The sequence below is a fragment of the Papaver somniferum genome, chromosome 9 (assembly GCF_003573695.1).
Source record: "Papaver somniferum cultivar HN1 chromosome 9, ASM357369v1, whole genome shotgun sequence".
Lineage (NCBI taxonomy): Eukaryota > Viridiplantae > Streptophyta > Magnoliopsida > Ranunculales > Papaveraceae > Papaver > Papaver somniferum.
The window spans coordinates 104,702,602-104,718,520 of record NC_039366.1 but is presented as its reverse complement, the minus strand read 5'-3'; the positions used below and the strand labels follow the sequence as shown (position 1 = coordinate 104,718,520).

At 36.7% G+C, this 15,919-nt stretch overlaps 1 protein-coding gene and 1 long non-coding RNA gene across 4 annotated transcripts; one reads left to right on the top strand and one right to left on the bottom strand.

Annotated features, from left to right (window-relative positions):
* Positions 1-8,857: 8,857 nt before the first annotated feature.
* On the bottom strand, positions 8,858-11,713 carry LOC113309181 (F-box/kelch-repeat protein At1g57790-like). Of its 3 annotated transcripts, XM_026557590.1 has the most exons (3): positions 10,144-11,713; positions 9,376-9,507; positions 8,858-9,134 (listed from the first exon to the last, which is right to left on the bottom strand). In XM_026557590.1, exons 1-2 carry the CDS (start codon positions 11,255-11,257, stop codon positions 9,380-9,382), a joined length of 1,242 nt encoding a protein of 413 aa, XP_026413375.1. In that variant the 5' UTR covers positions 11,258-11,713; the 3' UTR covers positions 8,858-9,134; positions 9,376-9,379. The 3 variants fall into 3 exon arrangements, with proteins under 3 accessions (XP_026413375.1, XP_026413372.1, XP_026413374.1); XM_026557587.1 differs by having other exon boundaries at positions 9,376-11,713; XM_026557589.1 differs by lacking the exon at positions 8,858-9,134 and having other exon boundaries at positions 9,260-9,507.
* Positions 11,714-11,875: 162 nt separating this feature from the next.
* On the top strand, positions 11,876-15,543 carry LOC113308288. The gene is made up of 3 exons (XR_003339645.1): positions 11,876-12,066; positions 12,150-12,239; positions 15,310-15,543. It is a non-coding gene; the product is annotated as an uncharacterized LOC113308288 (long non-coding RNA).
* The last annotated feature ends 376 nt before the right edge of the window (positions 15,544-15,919 follow it).

The window sequence follows — 15,919 nt, the reverse complement described above, 5'->3', positions numbered from 1 at the left end:
TAAAAATCCTATTTCTGTTGTAATGTAATACATTAGCCTCATTTTAGGGGAAAAAACAATCTTGTTGCATTTAGAGCATTAAAATAAAGATCCATCTGGCAAAGTGGTTCTGTTCTGGGCACACAGAATTACCTACTAAATATACAAACTAGAAAAAAGCTAATTTACAATAGCTGTTAGAGCATTGTTCGGTTGAACCCACAAGTTTTGCTAGCTCAGCTTGTTGTCAATGTTAGATGATCAAAACTATATCTTGATTTCTAGTATACTAAGTCAACTCTCGGACTAGTTTAGAATTTAGTAGTTGAGTATCAGACATCACCCTTGAAGACTGAAGATCGATGAAGACATTTGGAGAACTTTTGTATCAGGTATGTGAATACTGAACCATTCTATCTTACTCACTATCTTATAATTTTATCTTTTTGAGATGATGTGGTATGACTTCTAGTAGATTTACAAAGAAAAAGTTTCTTGTCAAGCTTGTCTTGTAAAAATATTGAAATATGATTCTAAGCAAAGATGTTCAACGATCCTTAACTATATTAGTTCTAAAAAATCTATTGTGTGAATTAACTTGTGGATTAATTAAAAATTGCCCACGCAAATGATACCATGATGAGGGAATGTTTCAAACATCATAAGAGAGAAATATTGAACTTACTGATATTTCTACTCAGGGTAGGTTGGAGAACCAGTTCGCAAACCATAAATATATGAGTTTCAAAAATACAGGAGGGTTGGAAAACCAGTTCGCAAACCGCAAGTTCAGTTGGGGACTGTTCACAAACCAATGTGAAATAAAATTTGAAAGTCAATATTAAAGGCTAGCGGTTGACAAAACCCAGTTCACGAACCGTGGTCAACTGAGTTCAGTAGTCTTGTAGGGTTGGCGAACCCGGTTCACGAACCGTTGTACCAGCTATCCCAGTTTAAGATTTTAGTATATGCTCAGAGACTTATTTTATAAATATATTTAGCATTATTAGAACTCTCTAAAACATATATAAGACTTCATTGATCACTCAAACACTTATGTGTGTGCATCATGAAGATAAAATTACTTTAGTTCTCTGGCATACTTGCTAAACTGAACAATCATTTTACACGGTTCCAGAATCGGTTCCTAGTGTATATTCTTATATTTTGTTTTCAATATCTAAAGTGTTTGCTTGATTCTCAAGTTATCTTAGCTTGAACTCGAAGTAACCCCTGGTCCTTGAAAATATGTAAATAGAGATACTCTTTCAACTGGGAAAATCAATCCCTGAAACTCTGTATCCTAGTTGATTCCAGATTCGTCCTCTATAGACCTAGGTTTTCTCTGAGAAACATAATTAGGTCTACGAATAAAAGACTTTGCTAAGGGGATTCGTGAATCCAGGTCTGTCTATCTTTACCTTGATAGTTCGTGTATCCTGATCTTGTTTTTATGTTATTGAGGTTTTCATATTCTCTTTCAAGAAAGATAGATAGTAATCACAAAGTTCTCTTCGTCTCAGACTTTATGATTCCTCAAGATAGATATTTGAAAACTGATCTTAATTGGTCATTTGAAGATTGTTCTTGAGAGATGGTTAATAATTTAGGATGCTCTTCAAGATTCGTAAGTTCCGGATTTGTGAGGTTTACTAGCTTTGTCTATTGCAAACAAATTTCCTCACCTTGATCTTTGATCTAAACGGAAATCAAACAGGCTTATTTGTTAGAGGCAGATTGGTATCAAAAGTCTTTACTTAGGTTGAAGCAACGCTTAGGATGTAAAGGACGTCAGCTAAGGGAATCAATTGCGTAGAGCCTTGCGAGGTTCAAGAGACATAAGAAGATTGAATGTAACTGAATCGCTTGGAGGGTGGATCCGTTCTCAACTAAATTTAAGTTCGAAGATAGTGGCTAGTATCTGTAGCGGCTTAATACAGTTTGGTATTCAAATCTAGACGAGGTCCTGGTTTTTTTTCGCTATTGTGGTTTCCTCGTTAACAAAACTTCTAGTGTCTTGTGTATTTCCTTTCTCGTGTTATATTATTTATCTATAAAATTGCGAGACTAGTTTCTTGTAGAATTCGTTTGTTGAAAGATAGGTGAAAAGTTTAATTACTTGGCAGAATTCTGATTGAATTATTTGGATATGACTAGATTGATCTTGGATATTGATTTTGGATATCGTCCAAGTACTCTGCTTAACAATCAGGTTCATGGACCTTGTATCTATATACATACTGATTGAAGTTAGAGGTATAAACTCTATATACATATTGTCAAGGATCATTCAGTTGGTCTACTTGCAATTGTATTAGGTTTTGTCCATACAGGTTGTTTTGGTTGTGTACTTGGTACCCCTGCGTTTTCAATAGCGCGTTTAGATACCGCAAGCAGAAGTCAGAAGCAAAAATATCTTGCTACACAAAAGTTTACTTTTTGTTTCTAAAAGTCGTTCTGAAATCTTACACACAAACTAACTTCTTGCTTTTTGAATTATAGAAGTCGAAAAGTTACTTCCGGATGTATATATGAACATGATATCGCTAGCTTATTTGGATACTATAAGAAGAAGTTAGAAACAAAATGTTTTTGCTTCACCAAAAGTCAACTTTTTTGCTTCTAAAAGTTATTTTGAAATTGTGTACTCAAACTAACTTCTGAATTTTTGCTTCCAGAAATAAAAAAGAAAAACTTTTGGAATAACATCCAAACAGACTATACAGATACCTGGGCCTTCAATTGAGTTATCAAACGCGCAACCTCATATGTCCCGTCATTAAAGATATTATCATTGCTGACACTCCCTTATACACCAGACTGATGACAGAAGGTAAAACATTCTAGAGATCCATATGTAATGCATTAGCCAAAAAATAAATAAAAGATAAAGAAAAAGTAGCTAAATACAGTAAGTCTTTGATGAACGCTCCGAGCTGGCATGGGCTTGTACAACCTCCTAGATTTCCTGAAATCCACTACAACCGAAGGAAAAATATGGCGCTTCATTTTCTCATGTACTTATGTTTAATCATATATAAAATTAGTCTGGCTAGTTTGGGGCCTAGGTGAATTATTTACGGACAATCACTACGTACCAAAATAAGACATTTTGAAGTAAAATGGAAAACCGCTTAGCCAACTATTTTTCTTAATGGATAATTCACCCCTGATTAATTAATGTTAATTATGGTAATTAATATATTTTTAACCAAGTTAACCCCGAAATCAACTAACGTTAATTCATCATCTAAACTTGAAAAAAAAATCGATTTTTTTCACGAAAATCAACCCAGAATCGGTGGATGTTCGTGTACTCGTATACTGATTCTGGGTTGATGTTTTTATTTCAAGATGAACACCAAGAATCGGGCCTTATGGTTTACCACGCAAATCGATTATTGGGAACGAAGCTCATAAATGTGCATATACACCGAGTTTCTCATAGTTTGGAGAAATCGGCATATTACATAATTTAGGAAATTAACGCATTACATAGGGCAATTCCATATGCGAATTCTTGAATCTCGCACATCAATACATCGTCAACGAACCTCCGAGCATGACGGTATGCTGTCATATCTTCCTTGTGGTGAATAAACTTTTCTTTCACATTACGAATTCTCCATAGGTCGTTGAATCGTTCCAGCTGCAATTAAATGAATTACACGTTAGTATGTAAACATTAAAGGATGACATAGGTATAAAAATATCGGATTACTCACTTTCTCATTAAGAGGAGCTTTTGGACGATGGTTGTACACCATTTTTCTAATTTTAACATACTCTCGCATTGCACTTGTTATGTACGCGAATATAAACGCTAAGTCTCTCCATCTACAGTTTTTTGGATTCGTGGTGCGGTTATAATAAAAATATTTAACTCTCTTCCAAAACATTGTACATAGTTCCTTGTGATGCTCGTGGAAGGCGGGAATGAACAATTTTATGAGTTGCATATCTTCTTTCGGATACCAATTCATTTTTGAGCCTTTATTCGAGTGTTGGATGAAGTAGGAGTGACTCAAAGTTGCAAGTTTAGGGGAAAATGTCCTTGAGAATTAAGTTGTTTTTATATAGATAAAGACTCAACGATCATATTTTTTGAAATTCATCCACACAATCAGATTTTACATATGTCCACATAGACCGTTTATGGTATTGTAAAATCATCTAAAAATTGCCTCGCAATAATAGGTTTATAATATTGAACACGTAATCTGATTCTTGTCAAACAAACATACAGGAAAAACACAGTTTTGCTTAGAAGAATCATATTATATGGACCAAAATATAGACCGATTCTGTTGGAATGTGAGGATTTTTTATCTATTTATTTTCCAAAATCGGTGTATATAAATGTTACATACAAACCAATTATGTTCCACTGGAAAAAAACGAATGGAATTTCAGGATCGGTCTAAGTAGTATAGAATAAAGACCAATTCTGAATCTGGAATTCTGGAGACAAGGTACAATCGGTTGTTATGTAGTAATCTATGACTAAATGAACGACCAAAATGCCTGCATTTTTTTCCCAAATTATAATCCTTTTGTCGTGTCTTAGGAAAACACAACAATTTTAAAACCAACTAAATTCGTCGATTCACGGACTAACAAACGAAATAACATAATCCGAACAAACATAAGTTCAATAATAAGTTATGACTTTGTAATTATCCATACAGTTAAAGACATAAGTTTTGAAAATAAATAAACCATTCATGCATTATCGTCATCACCATCAACATCCTCACTGTGTCCACGGCCACGACTACCTCGTCCACCACCACGTCCACGTCCACGACCACGACCACCTTATCTTAGTTTACCAGGTCATTATTCAGCGTCATCATAATCGCCATTATCATGTTGGGTGTTTCTTGCTTCACCCAGAAAGTTGTTTCTCGAAACGACTTTCTTCCTCTTTGGCTTTGTCTTCTCGGGTGGTTCTTCAAACCTTTCAAGAGATTTTACATCTTCCAGGAATTGTATTATGCAATCTATTCTTCATTCTCTTTAACATTTTCTCCTTTCCATATATACATAACCTTGCTTTTTTTATCAGATGCCCGATTCGCCTTCTCTGTTTTCAATTTCAAACAATTAACGTTCAACAAATCATGCCAAAACCATTAACAAAACCATAATTGAGTAACAATACGCACCAGGTATTCAAGAGCTTTTTCTTTGACCTTGATTTGGGGCATATCCTCTACTCGTATCACTTGAGTATGTGAATGTCGAGCGATACCAAGTCATGTATGCTGGATACGCCTCACCATATGTCCTCGGTGAAGGATTTCCATCCACCTGCTGGAACCAGGTCCTCCTGCTACTGGGCCAATCCGTAGATGCTGAATAAGGGTTGTGAACAACCTCAAGATCATTATCTAGAGACTTACAATTGCTCTTATCTAATTTAAATTTGGGGTGCTCAGATGTTGGGATATCTTGTACACCTCCAAATTGTCTCGCCACTCTCGTCGGGTTGTACATTACATATCCTTTGGGATAGAACATAGGTCCAAAATATTCTCGTTCCTCGCACCTAGCAACAACCTTTCCTTAAGCAAATGCTTTCTTATAAGGGTCAAAGACAACATCTTCCGTAATCAAGATATCCAATTGCTCTCTCAACTTCAGATATTCCCTCGTTTTGATCTTGGGCTTACCGTTGTAGACGTATCAGCCTCCATACCAATCACCTTATTTCTGCTTGATGTTCACATGGGCTCTATCAACAAACTTTTTGAAGTGCACATACTTGCGTCAATATATATATTATAGGTGAGAAAATAAAATGTAAGATAAACCGAATGCAACAACTTGACAACCGTAATCACCTGCAAAAGACACATATTCCCTCCAATTTTGATTCTTGTGAGACTTAGAACACTTTCTCAACTCATTCAGCAAGTGTGCAAGGATGGCATAGCCCCAAGGGTAGTCATCCATCTTGTAAATTAGGTCCAATAGCTTAATATAATTTGCCTTCACACGGGCACCGGAAACGTCGAGGACCATGATGTATATGACATATGTGTGGGACGTAGCATTGATACATTCAGGATATACCAACTTTTCTTGAACACGGAGATTATGTGTTCCTATAAATTGACCCTTCAAGCTCGTGAGGTGAAGTATCCTCTGCTTTGCTTGACCTACCAGCATCTCTGACTTAGTCGTCTCCTCATCCCAACCAAACACATTTTTGGTGAACGTGTCCCTCCCAAGCTGATTCACGTAGTCTTTCTCCCCCACGGCTTCACCTGTTATGCTTAGGCCAGTAATAAACTGCGCATCTTTTGGAGTTATTATCATTTCACTAACCGTAAGATAGAAAGTATCTGTTTCCCCGTAAAATCTCTCAGCGAAGGCAGAAACAAGAGGTTTATCGTATCCAAGAACCGAATTGTCGACCGCAACCAACAACCCAGTAACATCTACTATATTGTAGACTTCCTTTACTTCGGCTGATATTTGCCACAAGGTCATCATGCTACTCGAGGACGTTCCTGGCTCAAGAGGACGCATGACATCGGGTTGGTCTTAAAAATCAAAATCGATAGACAAAATTCAGCACACTAAATGGAAAATAAGTTGTCATACTAAATAAAAGTTCAAGACATAGCATAATTAAGGTTGAGATAGTTACAATGGTATTGCAGACCACTGCATCCCAACTCCCTTTGTACCCTCATAACAACTTTCCTTCATCACCGGGTAACCCATAGGGAGAATCGTCATCCTTACGAGGCATCATGAGTGTCGGGTCGGGCAAGTAGTCCCCTTTCTTCTTATTTGGTAACGTTTAGCTTTGGTGCCTTCTCCTACTTGTTGTTGTTGAACCTGTTGTTGAGCTTATTTTGTCATTCCTTCTTCCTCTTCGCTTTCTTCTTCAACAATTTCACTATCACCACTTTTTTCTTCACTAGGTGTTTCAGAATCAAATTCATATTGTAGTGAAACATGTTGAGGTGATGTTTCATTGATGTGGATCCCATTCGGTTTACTTGCTGCACCCAAGTTCTTACCGCTCGGTCGACGGGGTTCAATGCTCTGAGGATAAGCAAGGTCATGTTTCTTCTTATACTTCTTTTCAGCTTGGCTTTGCTTGCCCTTGTTGTCCCAGGAGGGTATGTGGATAAACGATAAATAATCAATCAGATCAAAGTATATTATGAATCTTACGTACAGAATCGGTTTACACGATATACAAATAAATATTGATTCCTACTAATGCACAACAAGAATCGTTTCTTATAAGATCTCATATAATCCGATTCTAGGTTAAAAAGTATACAGGAAAATGGGCATTTTTTGGATAAAGAATGGGTTTATGTAGCCACTTACATGAACCGATTATAGCATTGGTAGTTAACAAATCAAAGGCTACATAATCGGTTTGTGTGGGCATTCACATAATCCGATTATATCAACACAAACATACAGGAAAACAATTGTTTTTTCTACACAAGAATCGGTATATGTGAGCATTAACAAAAACCAATTCTGGTTAAATATTCCTAAACCAGAACACACATCCAGAGCAATCTCTGGTTATGGGCATTAACAACGACCATTTCCTACATTAGTCGGTCTATAAGGACATTGGTGTATGCCGATTCTTGTAAACCCAGAACACTTTGATTTCAGAAAATTTATTTATGAAGTGATTGCATGTTGCTAAAACCTAATTTAGAGTATTGGGTCGTTAGAAAATACCTGACTCGAGCAAAATGAAAAAACGATCATTTTATAGAAGAAGAAAAAACAGTTAATCGTTCTTTGAATCGTCGATAATCGATGATGTTTTGGTTTGAAAATGGAAAAAAGAAGCATAAGAACAGAAAAAGAATTGGTTGATGGAGGAACAGAAATAAATTTGATTTAGTTTTAGGTTTTATTATTAGGATTTGATTAGGTAGGTGGGTAGTATTGAGATTTGTCGAAGGATAAATTTGTAGTTTCATCAAAATTAGACATCCCGTAACATCCTTTTAGTAGGAGCAAAATGTTGATAGGCCCGAAATAATTCACCTACGCGGCAAACTAGCTTGGAAAATTAGGTGCTTCTCATTAAAAAAAAAATCAAAAAGCTTTTTGCTCGAAAATACAGAAAATAAATGCAATCTAAAAATGGTCGGTTGCAAAAGAATTGTTCTTATATAGCAGTTGGTTGAGCTAGATATCTACAGTTTTTTGGATCTATTTTCGGCTATGTAACCTATGTTTCATCCCATACAATGTGTCTGTGAAGAACCCACATAGTTTAAGTGTAATTGGTTCCCATTCTAGTGTCACCCATTGTGGACCCATGTGCATATAGGGTTCTTATTCTTGTCCTGTTTTTGTTCAAATTTTTAATTTAGCAGTATCATATATAGAATCTCAAACTCTCAATAGCATATCATTTTTGAGTTAGTCCCATTTGGTCTGTCAATATATTCTATTGAGATTTTAGTGGAACCAGTCTATGACTTGACCATTACTCGATGTTCTGATTTCCTCAACTTTAATTATAGATTTAATTTTAATTAATTTATCAGCTTTTCTTTTTGACCAAAACAGAGACAAGTCTCATAGAACAGTGGAAATGCCCGTTATAGGATTTCAGCCACAAGAAAGATGAAACTTGTTTGTCTCAAATGCCAGACCTTCTCTGATTTCAACAATACCTTGGATGAAACTAAAATTGCTAGACCATGCACAATTCCTTGCCTATTCTTCATCTCTCTACGGCAAACTACTATCGACTTATCAAATAGGCGAAAGGTGCAATTTATATATTATCTGGTGTTTTCTTTAAAAAAAAAAAAGAAAACACAAAAACAAGTGAGAACCCAACTAAAGTCATAGGGGCAATTGTCCCCCACGACCTCTGCCCTCCCACATGTCTTTTGCCCCCAGCCACAGGTAGAAATTGTGTTCTGTCACAAGAGTCTCAGACTCTCAATACGGAAACAATAACGGTGACTACCTTCATCAAACAAAGGGTGCAGTGGACTCTCCCAACACCCAACTGATACTGATGAGATCAGGTGAGTTACCAAGAGCCTGATAACAACTTCTCCAGCTCCAGACTGTGTTATGACAATCTAATCAAGGATGTAGAGCCAAACAATACTCATCTTTATTCCAAAATAGCTTCCCTGCAACAAACAATCAGTGGAATCTCCCAATTTATAAAACACAACTGATCCTGACGAAGTGAGTTGCACATCGAGTTCAGTTCTAAAGTGTGTTAAGCCAATATAATAAAGCTATGCTCTTAATGTCAACCGAAGCACGTAAATATGATATTCACTGGAAGTAATCATCTCAACTTCAACCTCAACAAAAATAAAAACAGACATTTTATATCCTAATATATAAACTTAAAGAAACTAATACCGGTTCATGGAAGGTTACTGCCGAGCCAGGTGAGCTCTTGAGATGTAGACCGCGACCAGTTAGGTTCAAGCCAAATGCAGTTCTTCCAACACTTCGTGTCAAAATAATCCTTGGCATACTGCATTCCTCCAACTGCACCATAAATACCTGTGTCAAGCGAGAAGAATACAATCTGCTCGTCATGCAATCTTGGCAAAAAGATTTTGTTCTCCATCCAACTTTTCGGGGCAATTGCCGAGAGACATGATGTAAAATTGATAAACAACATATGCTTCCCCAAATTTTTAACTTTCCGCCAGGCCATTTTGGAGCTGTCCAATCTAAATATCGTAATAGACATTCCAAGAACTCGTACTAATAAAAGCTCTTCTTGACACTCTACCAAGAAACTGATATATTTAGCATTAGAGAGACCACGGGGCCTTTCCAGAACTTTCCAAGTGATATTGTTCGAATTAAAAACTCCCAAGGTTCCTTTATCATCTGCGCAATGAAAAGCTCCCTTGTGAAAAATGGGACTGTTAAAGGCTGGTAGGAACTTCTTTTCACTACTTTGGAAGTACTGACCTATCCATCTATCAGTTCCTCGTTCAACAAAGCAAATGGTTATTCGTTCTTTATTTTGTTGTGTAATGCCAAAAACTACACAGTCCGAGGAAGTTGGTAAAGAGGAGAATGCAATGCCAGCAAACCAGTAATTATGGCTCAATTCTGGAAGTTGAATGATCTCTTCTGTGAAGGGATTGTAGAAGAATAAGTTAAAGTTACCTTTTGACATCAGCAGCCAACCGCCCTTTTGAGAACGAATTATAGCACCTACTAGCAACTCAGGGAGTTCCATGAGGTACTTCTCGTTATTATGCATTGGGTCTACAAAGTTGTAGACGGTATGTTTTTCGGTTGAAAACAACAGCCATGGAGTTAAGTATGTGGTTCTTATAGCCCCAGAAGTCTGCTTCCGTATTGGAACCTTACTTACTTTACAAACTGAGCGAAAATGTAAGAAATCCACTGGATGAAGATGACTTGCTATTGAATCCACAATATCCTCGTTAACGACCACCCAAGGTATTGCTTTTTCTAGCTCTTCCCCTGTCTGCTTTTTCCCATGATTTCCACTTTCGCCTTCACTCATTATTTCATCAGTTTGCTTCGCCTTTATCAGGTAATCCTCTTGCCTGACTTCACCTGACACATTTTCCATACTTCCTACACCATCAGCGATTGGTATTGGCATCATTATCCAATTCAACGCAAAGAATGGCGTTGGCAACTCCAAACAAGGCAAAATAGTCGTAATACACTTGTCCTCTACATCAAATTTATACAAATATTGATCTTGAGGATATGTATAAAACAGGCAGCCCTTGCTAAGACCCAATTCAGACGCCGAGCAACAAGCATTAGAATTTTCTCCCAGAAATAGCACCGTATCACCTAAACTACTTACTTCCTTCCAGGACATTTCAGAAAAATCCAACCTCGCCACATGTACTGAGACAGCCCTATGATTGTAACCTCTTTTGTTCAAACACATCAGGTCAATCATGAATAATTCTTCATCCGACTCGAGAAAGTACCGTTCACCGGAGCACGAGTACCCTCCGATATATGGAAACTGCGAACAGTCCAGAGTTACCTCTAATGGTGTGATTTTGAGGATAATATCATCCCTTCCACGCCCTACTTGCCGCTTCTCAACCAAGAGCTGACGATGATCAACAAAGCACAATACATACAAATTACCTTTAAAGAAAATGAGAGTACTCAAATCATCGGAATTTGCAATTGTATTGGGAATCACTGCTACTCTCCATTTTCTATCTCCAGGGCGACAAAATACAATCATATTAACTAATCCCAAAACTAGGAAGTAAACCATTGAATCACTATCATCAGGTGGTGAAGACAAAACACAGTCATAAATACAATTATCATCATCTTCAGCACATATATCATCAACAAAATCTTCAATATTAGGTAACCTAAATGTCTGTAACGTTATAGGGTTCCACAAAAAACAAACCCCAGAAGACCAATAATCATCTCCATCTAAACAAAGAATAACTAACCATCCTTGATGGGATGGTTTTTGATAGAATTTTTTGTTACCACTTAATTCAGGTATAGATTTTCTAAAAGTTTTGTTGTTTGGTTCACAAATGTATAAAATGCTTGATTCTGCTTATTACCTTCTTCTTCAAATGGTATTACTAGCCATGGTGCTAACTTCGAAAATAGTTGGCGTTCCTGTTCACTTCTAAGATACACTGCCATCTGTTCCTCCATTGCTAGACGTCTTCTCTTTTCTGAAGGTTCTTCTGAGGACCCCATTACCAATGACAATTTGGGAGGGATGATGATTTGTCTTCCACGGTTAAGAAGTTGGAGCGTTTAATGTTGGGCTATTTGGGCTTGGTAACTATAGAGCCCCCTTGGGCCCATACATTTGCTTGGCTAAAAGGACCTATAGTTTGGTAAAATTTTGACCAAATTGAATCTCTGATATAATCTAGAGAAAAAGAAGAAATCCCCATTTTCATCACATCATTAGTATATTGAAGAAGAGTACGACAGAAATCAGTGAAGATGTTTTGGTTAGAAGCCGTTCTTCCATTAGGAATCATTGCTGGATTTCTTTGTGTGATGGGTAATTCTCAGTATTACATCTACAAAGCAGCTAATGGCAGGGTAAGAAACGCGAAATGAAAACCCTAAGTTTTTGTATTCTTGTAACTGTGATTTATACTTGATTGATTTTGTTAATTTTTCAGCCTAAGCATATCGGTAATGATATGTGGGATGTGGCTATGGACAGAAGGGACAAGAAGCTGGTCGAGAAATTGTATGCTGAGCAGAACTAGGTCAGATTTGTTTTTGTTTAATACCTGATTCATTGTTAGTGTTTGCAGAAATTGGTTTTGGATTGATGGATTTGTTTTTCTGTATCTAAGTTACTTTGGGCATATAATTTGATCGACTATTTTTAGGGATGGTGTGGATAAGTTAGGGTTTTGTCTGGTTTGTTCGTTTGTTAAATTGTTTTGTTTCGGTATGTTGGTGTTGGATTGATTTTTCATTTCCATGTGGAATTGGCTTATCATTGTTGAAATGAGGACTTTTAGTGATTGGCACTTGGGAATGAAAGTTAGATTGTCATGAAATGTTTCCAAATATGGGGGTAGTTTAAGGGAGTTATGTGTGTGGGAATGAAGAACATTATGTTTATTAGATGGCCATTGCTGTGGATGTTGTTGCTGAGTGAAAGAGAATTAGATAAAAGATGGAAACTGTCAGTTCTTTAAGGTTGGAGTGTACATAAGAAAAGAATGAGTTTGAGGGTTACCAATCAATTCGTAGCATCATTTCTTCTCCTCCCTAGTTTGAAAGTCTTTTAATTGTTTATAGGGCTCATCTTATCCTACCATCTTGTCGTAATCAATCCTGTTTCTGTGCTTCTTCTTTTCTTCCTGTAGAAGGTAAATATCAGAAATATAGGTCCCTTGCATCTTGAATTCAGGAATTAGAGTTTACAAATAATGATTGGCTCACTATACACCTGTCGTTTGTGGAAAATGTGAAAACTGTTTACTGTCTCATGTATTTGTATCAAGTTGTGTAAATTCAGAGATGCTATTTCTGCTTTCCGATATTCCTGTACCTTAACTATATTTTGTTGTTAGCTGCGGCAGCATTGTCACAATGAATGCACAATATCAATAGGTTTTGTGCATCTTCAGTGTCTAGGAAAGAATTTCACATGTCACGTGTCATTTTTTGCATTGTTCTTAAAGTCCCTTTGATAGTGATGCATTTAGTTTTTTCGCCAGCGAGAAGAGTGGTATCTAACATGAGATTGTTTTTCGTCTTTACAACAACACATCTGCCTAATTATTTCCTTGTCGTTGCTAAAACTTGTTAGTTCGACTGGTAAACGCCAAAGGTTCCAGAAAACACTGATTTCCGTGTTGCCTAAGAAATTGGCCATTTCTGGAATTTACTAGGACAACTCTAAAAAGTTACAGATTCAAACAGTACTGCGCCCTAGAAGATTGAACCCCTAGAGTGCAAATCAGAAATTAGGTCGGCTTTGAATGGCAGGTATTCGTATTTCAAAATGCTGGGTGGAATGATAATAATAATATTAATGTTAGTTCGAATGGTAAATGCTAAATGTTCCAGAAAACACTGATTTCTGTATTGCCTAAGAAATTGGCCATTTATGGAATTTACTAGGACAACTCTAAAAAGTTACAGACTCGAACAGTACTGCGTCCTAGAAGATTGAACCCCTAGAGTGCAAATCAGAAATTAGGTTGACTTTGAATGGCAGGTATTCTTATTTCAAAATGCTGGGTGGAATGAAAATATTAAGGCTCTCATCTAACTGTTGAGGTACAATCGTGGATTGATGATGAGTTGTTCTTTAGTATGGGAAGTTTCTCATGTATCGCACTTTGGTACTTCTTTCCTCCCTGTGGCTCTAAGTGTCACTACTTTGTTCTAGTGTTTCAGTTAGGTTTTCTTGGTTTCGTCTCTTTAGAAGAATCCCTAGTCAGTAGTCACCATTTACTTAAATTTTTAAGCCCCAGAAACCAAATCATTGCTATTGAGTGTTGTCCCTCAATCTATCACCTAGAAATGACATGGCAAAACAAGGATTAGTTGTTTCTTTTTTTTTTATTTTTTTTTTATTCTTAGTCGAAGATCGGTACAGATTATTCTTATTGAAGATCACTAATTCCTGTAATGCCTAAGATGTTAGTCATTTCTGGAACTTGGTAGGGTTTTTTTTTAATGCTAACCCTGTAAGTTTCAACAGCAAACGCCAAATGTTCCAGAAAACCCTGATTCCTGTAATGCGTAAGACATTAGTCACTTCTGGAACTTACTTGGACAACTCTAAAAAGTTGCATGCTAGAAAATTCAACCTCTAGGATGCAAATCAGAAATTAGGATGACTTTGAATGGCAGGTATTCTTATTTCATGATGCAGAGTGGAATCATAATGCTAGGGCTCTCATCTAACTGTTGGGGTACAATCGTGGACGGATGATGTGTCGTTCTCTAGTATGGGAGCTTTCTCATTTTTTGCACTTTGATGCTCTCTCTCTCTCTCTCTCTCAACACCACTGGATTGTTGTAGTGCTTTAGTTGAGTTCTCTTGGTTTCATCACTTTAGAGAAACCCTAATTAGTAGTCACCGTTTACTCGAAATTTTAAGCACCTGAAACCAATTCATTGTTATTAATAGTGTTTTCCTTCACTTCTATCACCTACAAACGACACAGCGAATACATTTCTTTGGTAAAGCTAATCAAATTTGTTTAGTTGATGACTTTGTTCTAAGTGTATATGGGCGAGTTACTAGTTTACTTGTAAGTGCCAGACTGATGAAGCAACAGTTACTTCTAGAGAATCTATAAATTGAAAGGTGGTCCTGTAAGTACTGTTTGGTTAAAGCAGATACTTGAAGATGGATAAACCTAAATGCAAGTTTGACTGAGTCAGCTGTTGGTTTACAATTTTAGATAGATTTCAGCAGACAATTACTAAGTTCCCTTAGAAGAAATATGGAACTCCCCTTAATATGTTATTATCACTTATTAAGATTCCGGGTACCCTTTACAATTTATTAGCCGTGAATCCTATACTCGCGGGAAGAGTAAGTTCGGGACGTAGAAGAACTACTTTGAGCATACCCTGATTACAAACTGAAATACATGCTGCAAATAAGCGTTCTCAATTGTGATTGTGGAAACCTTGTTGCTCTTGCTTTGGCAGTAGTTGTTCTTGTCTCGTCTCTCGTCTTGTCTCATCTCATCCTGTCTTTCAATTTATTTCTGGTTGGTGTTTTTGTGATATAAATTTGCTGAAGCCTAAGTTAGAACTGACTTTTTCTTTTCTTTTTCATTTTTTGTGACTGGAATCCAGGTAAATGGTGTCAATTCACTCTCATCTGTAAGGAAATAAAGTGCTGATGTATCCACTAAAACTACTCATTGAGATGCTTCGAATGCAGCTCAGACTTTGTTCCTTTTATTTTACCTCTTTCAGTTTGGTTTTGTAACAATTATGCCATTGTGTTTATGTTTGACAAATCTCCGATTCACGGTTAGGTTTGTATTTGGATTCAACTTCATGAATGAGAACGAGCACTTGAGACAATTTCTATTCTCATAATAGTTCCAACATTGCAGGGAACAACAACTCAATAAGAAACCAATCTTGGTTTCAATCTTTCTGAGTTCTCCAGTATTGCTTGGAAAACTGTAACAAAGTGATTACTTTCCAGGTAGTTACTTCCCACAGTAAGAAATGGTGAGAGCATTTACTCTAGAAATGGAGAAATGCTAAGACACGAAATTGGTAATAGCTATGGTTTAACAGTTAACTACAGAGATGCGAACTGGGAACTTCTTCATTACTTATGAATTACCGACATAACAGAACAAAAGAGTTCTCATGTTTTATATTTTGTGCTGTTTTTTTCTTCGACGTATGAAGTGCATTCGTTGTTTTCTTCTTTTTCCCATTGTGGCTT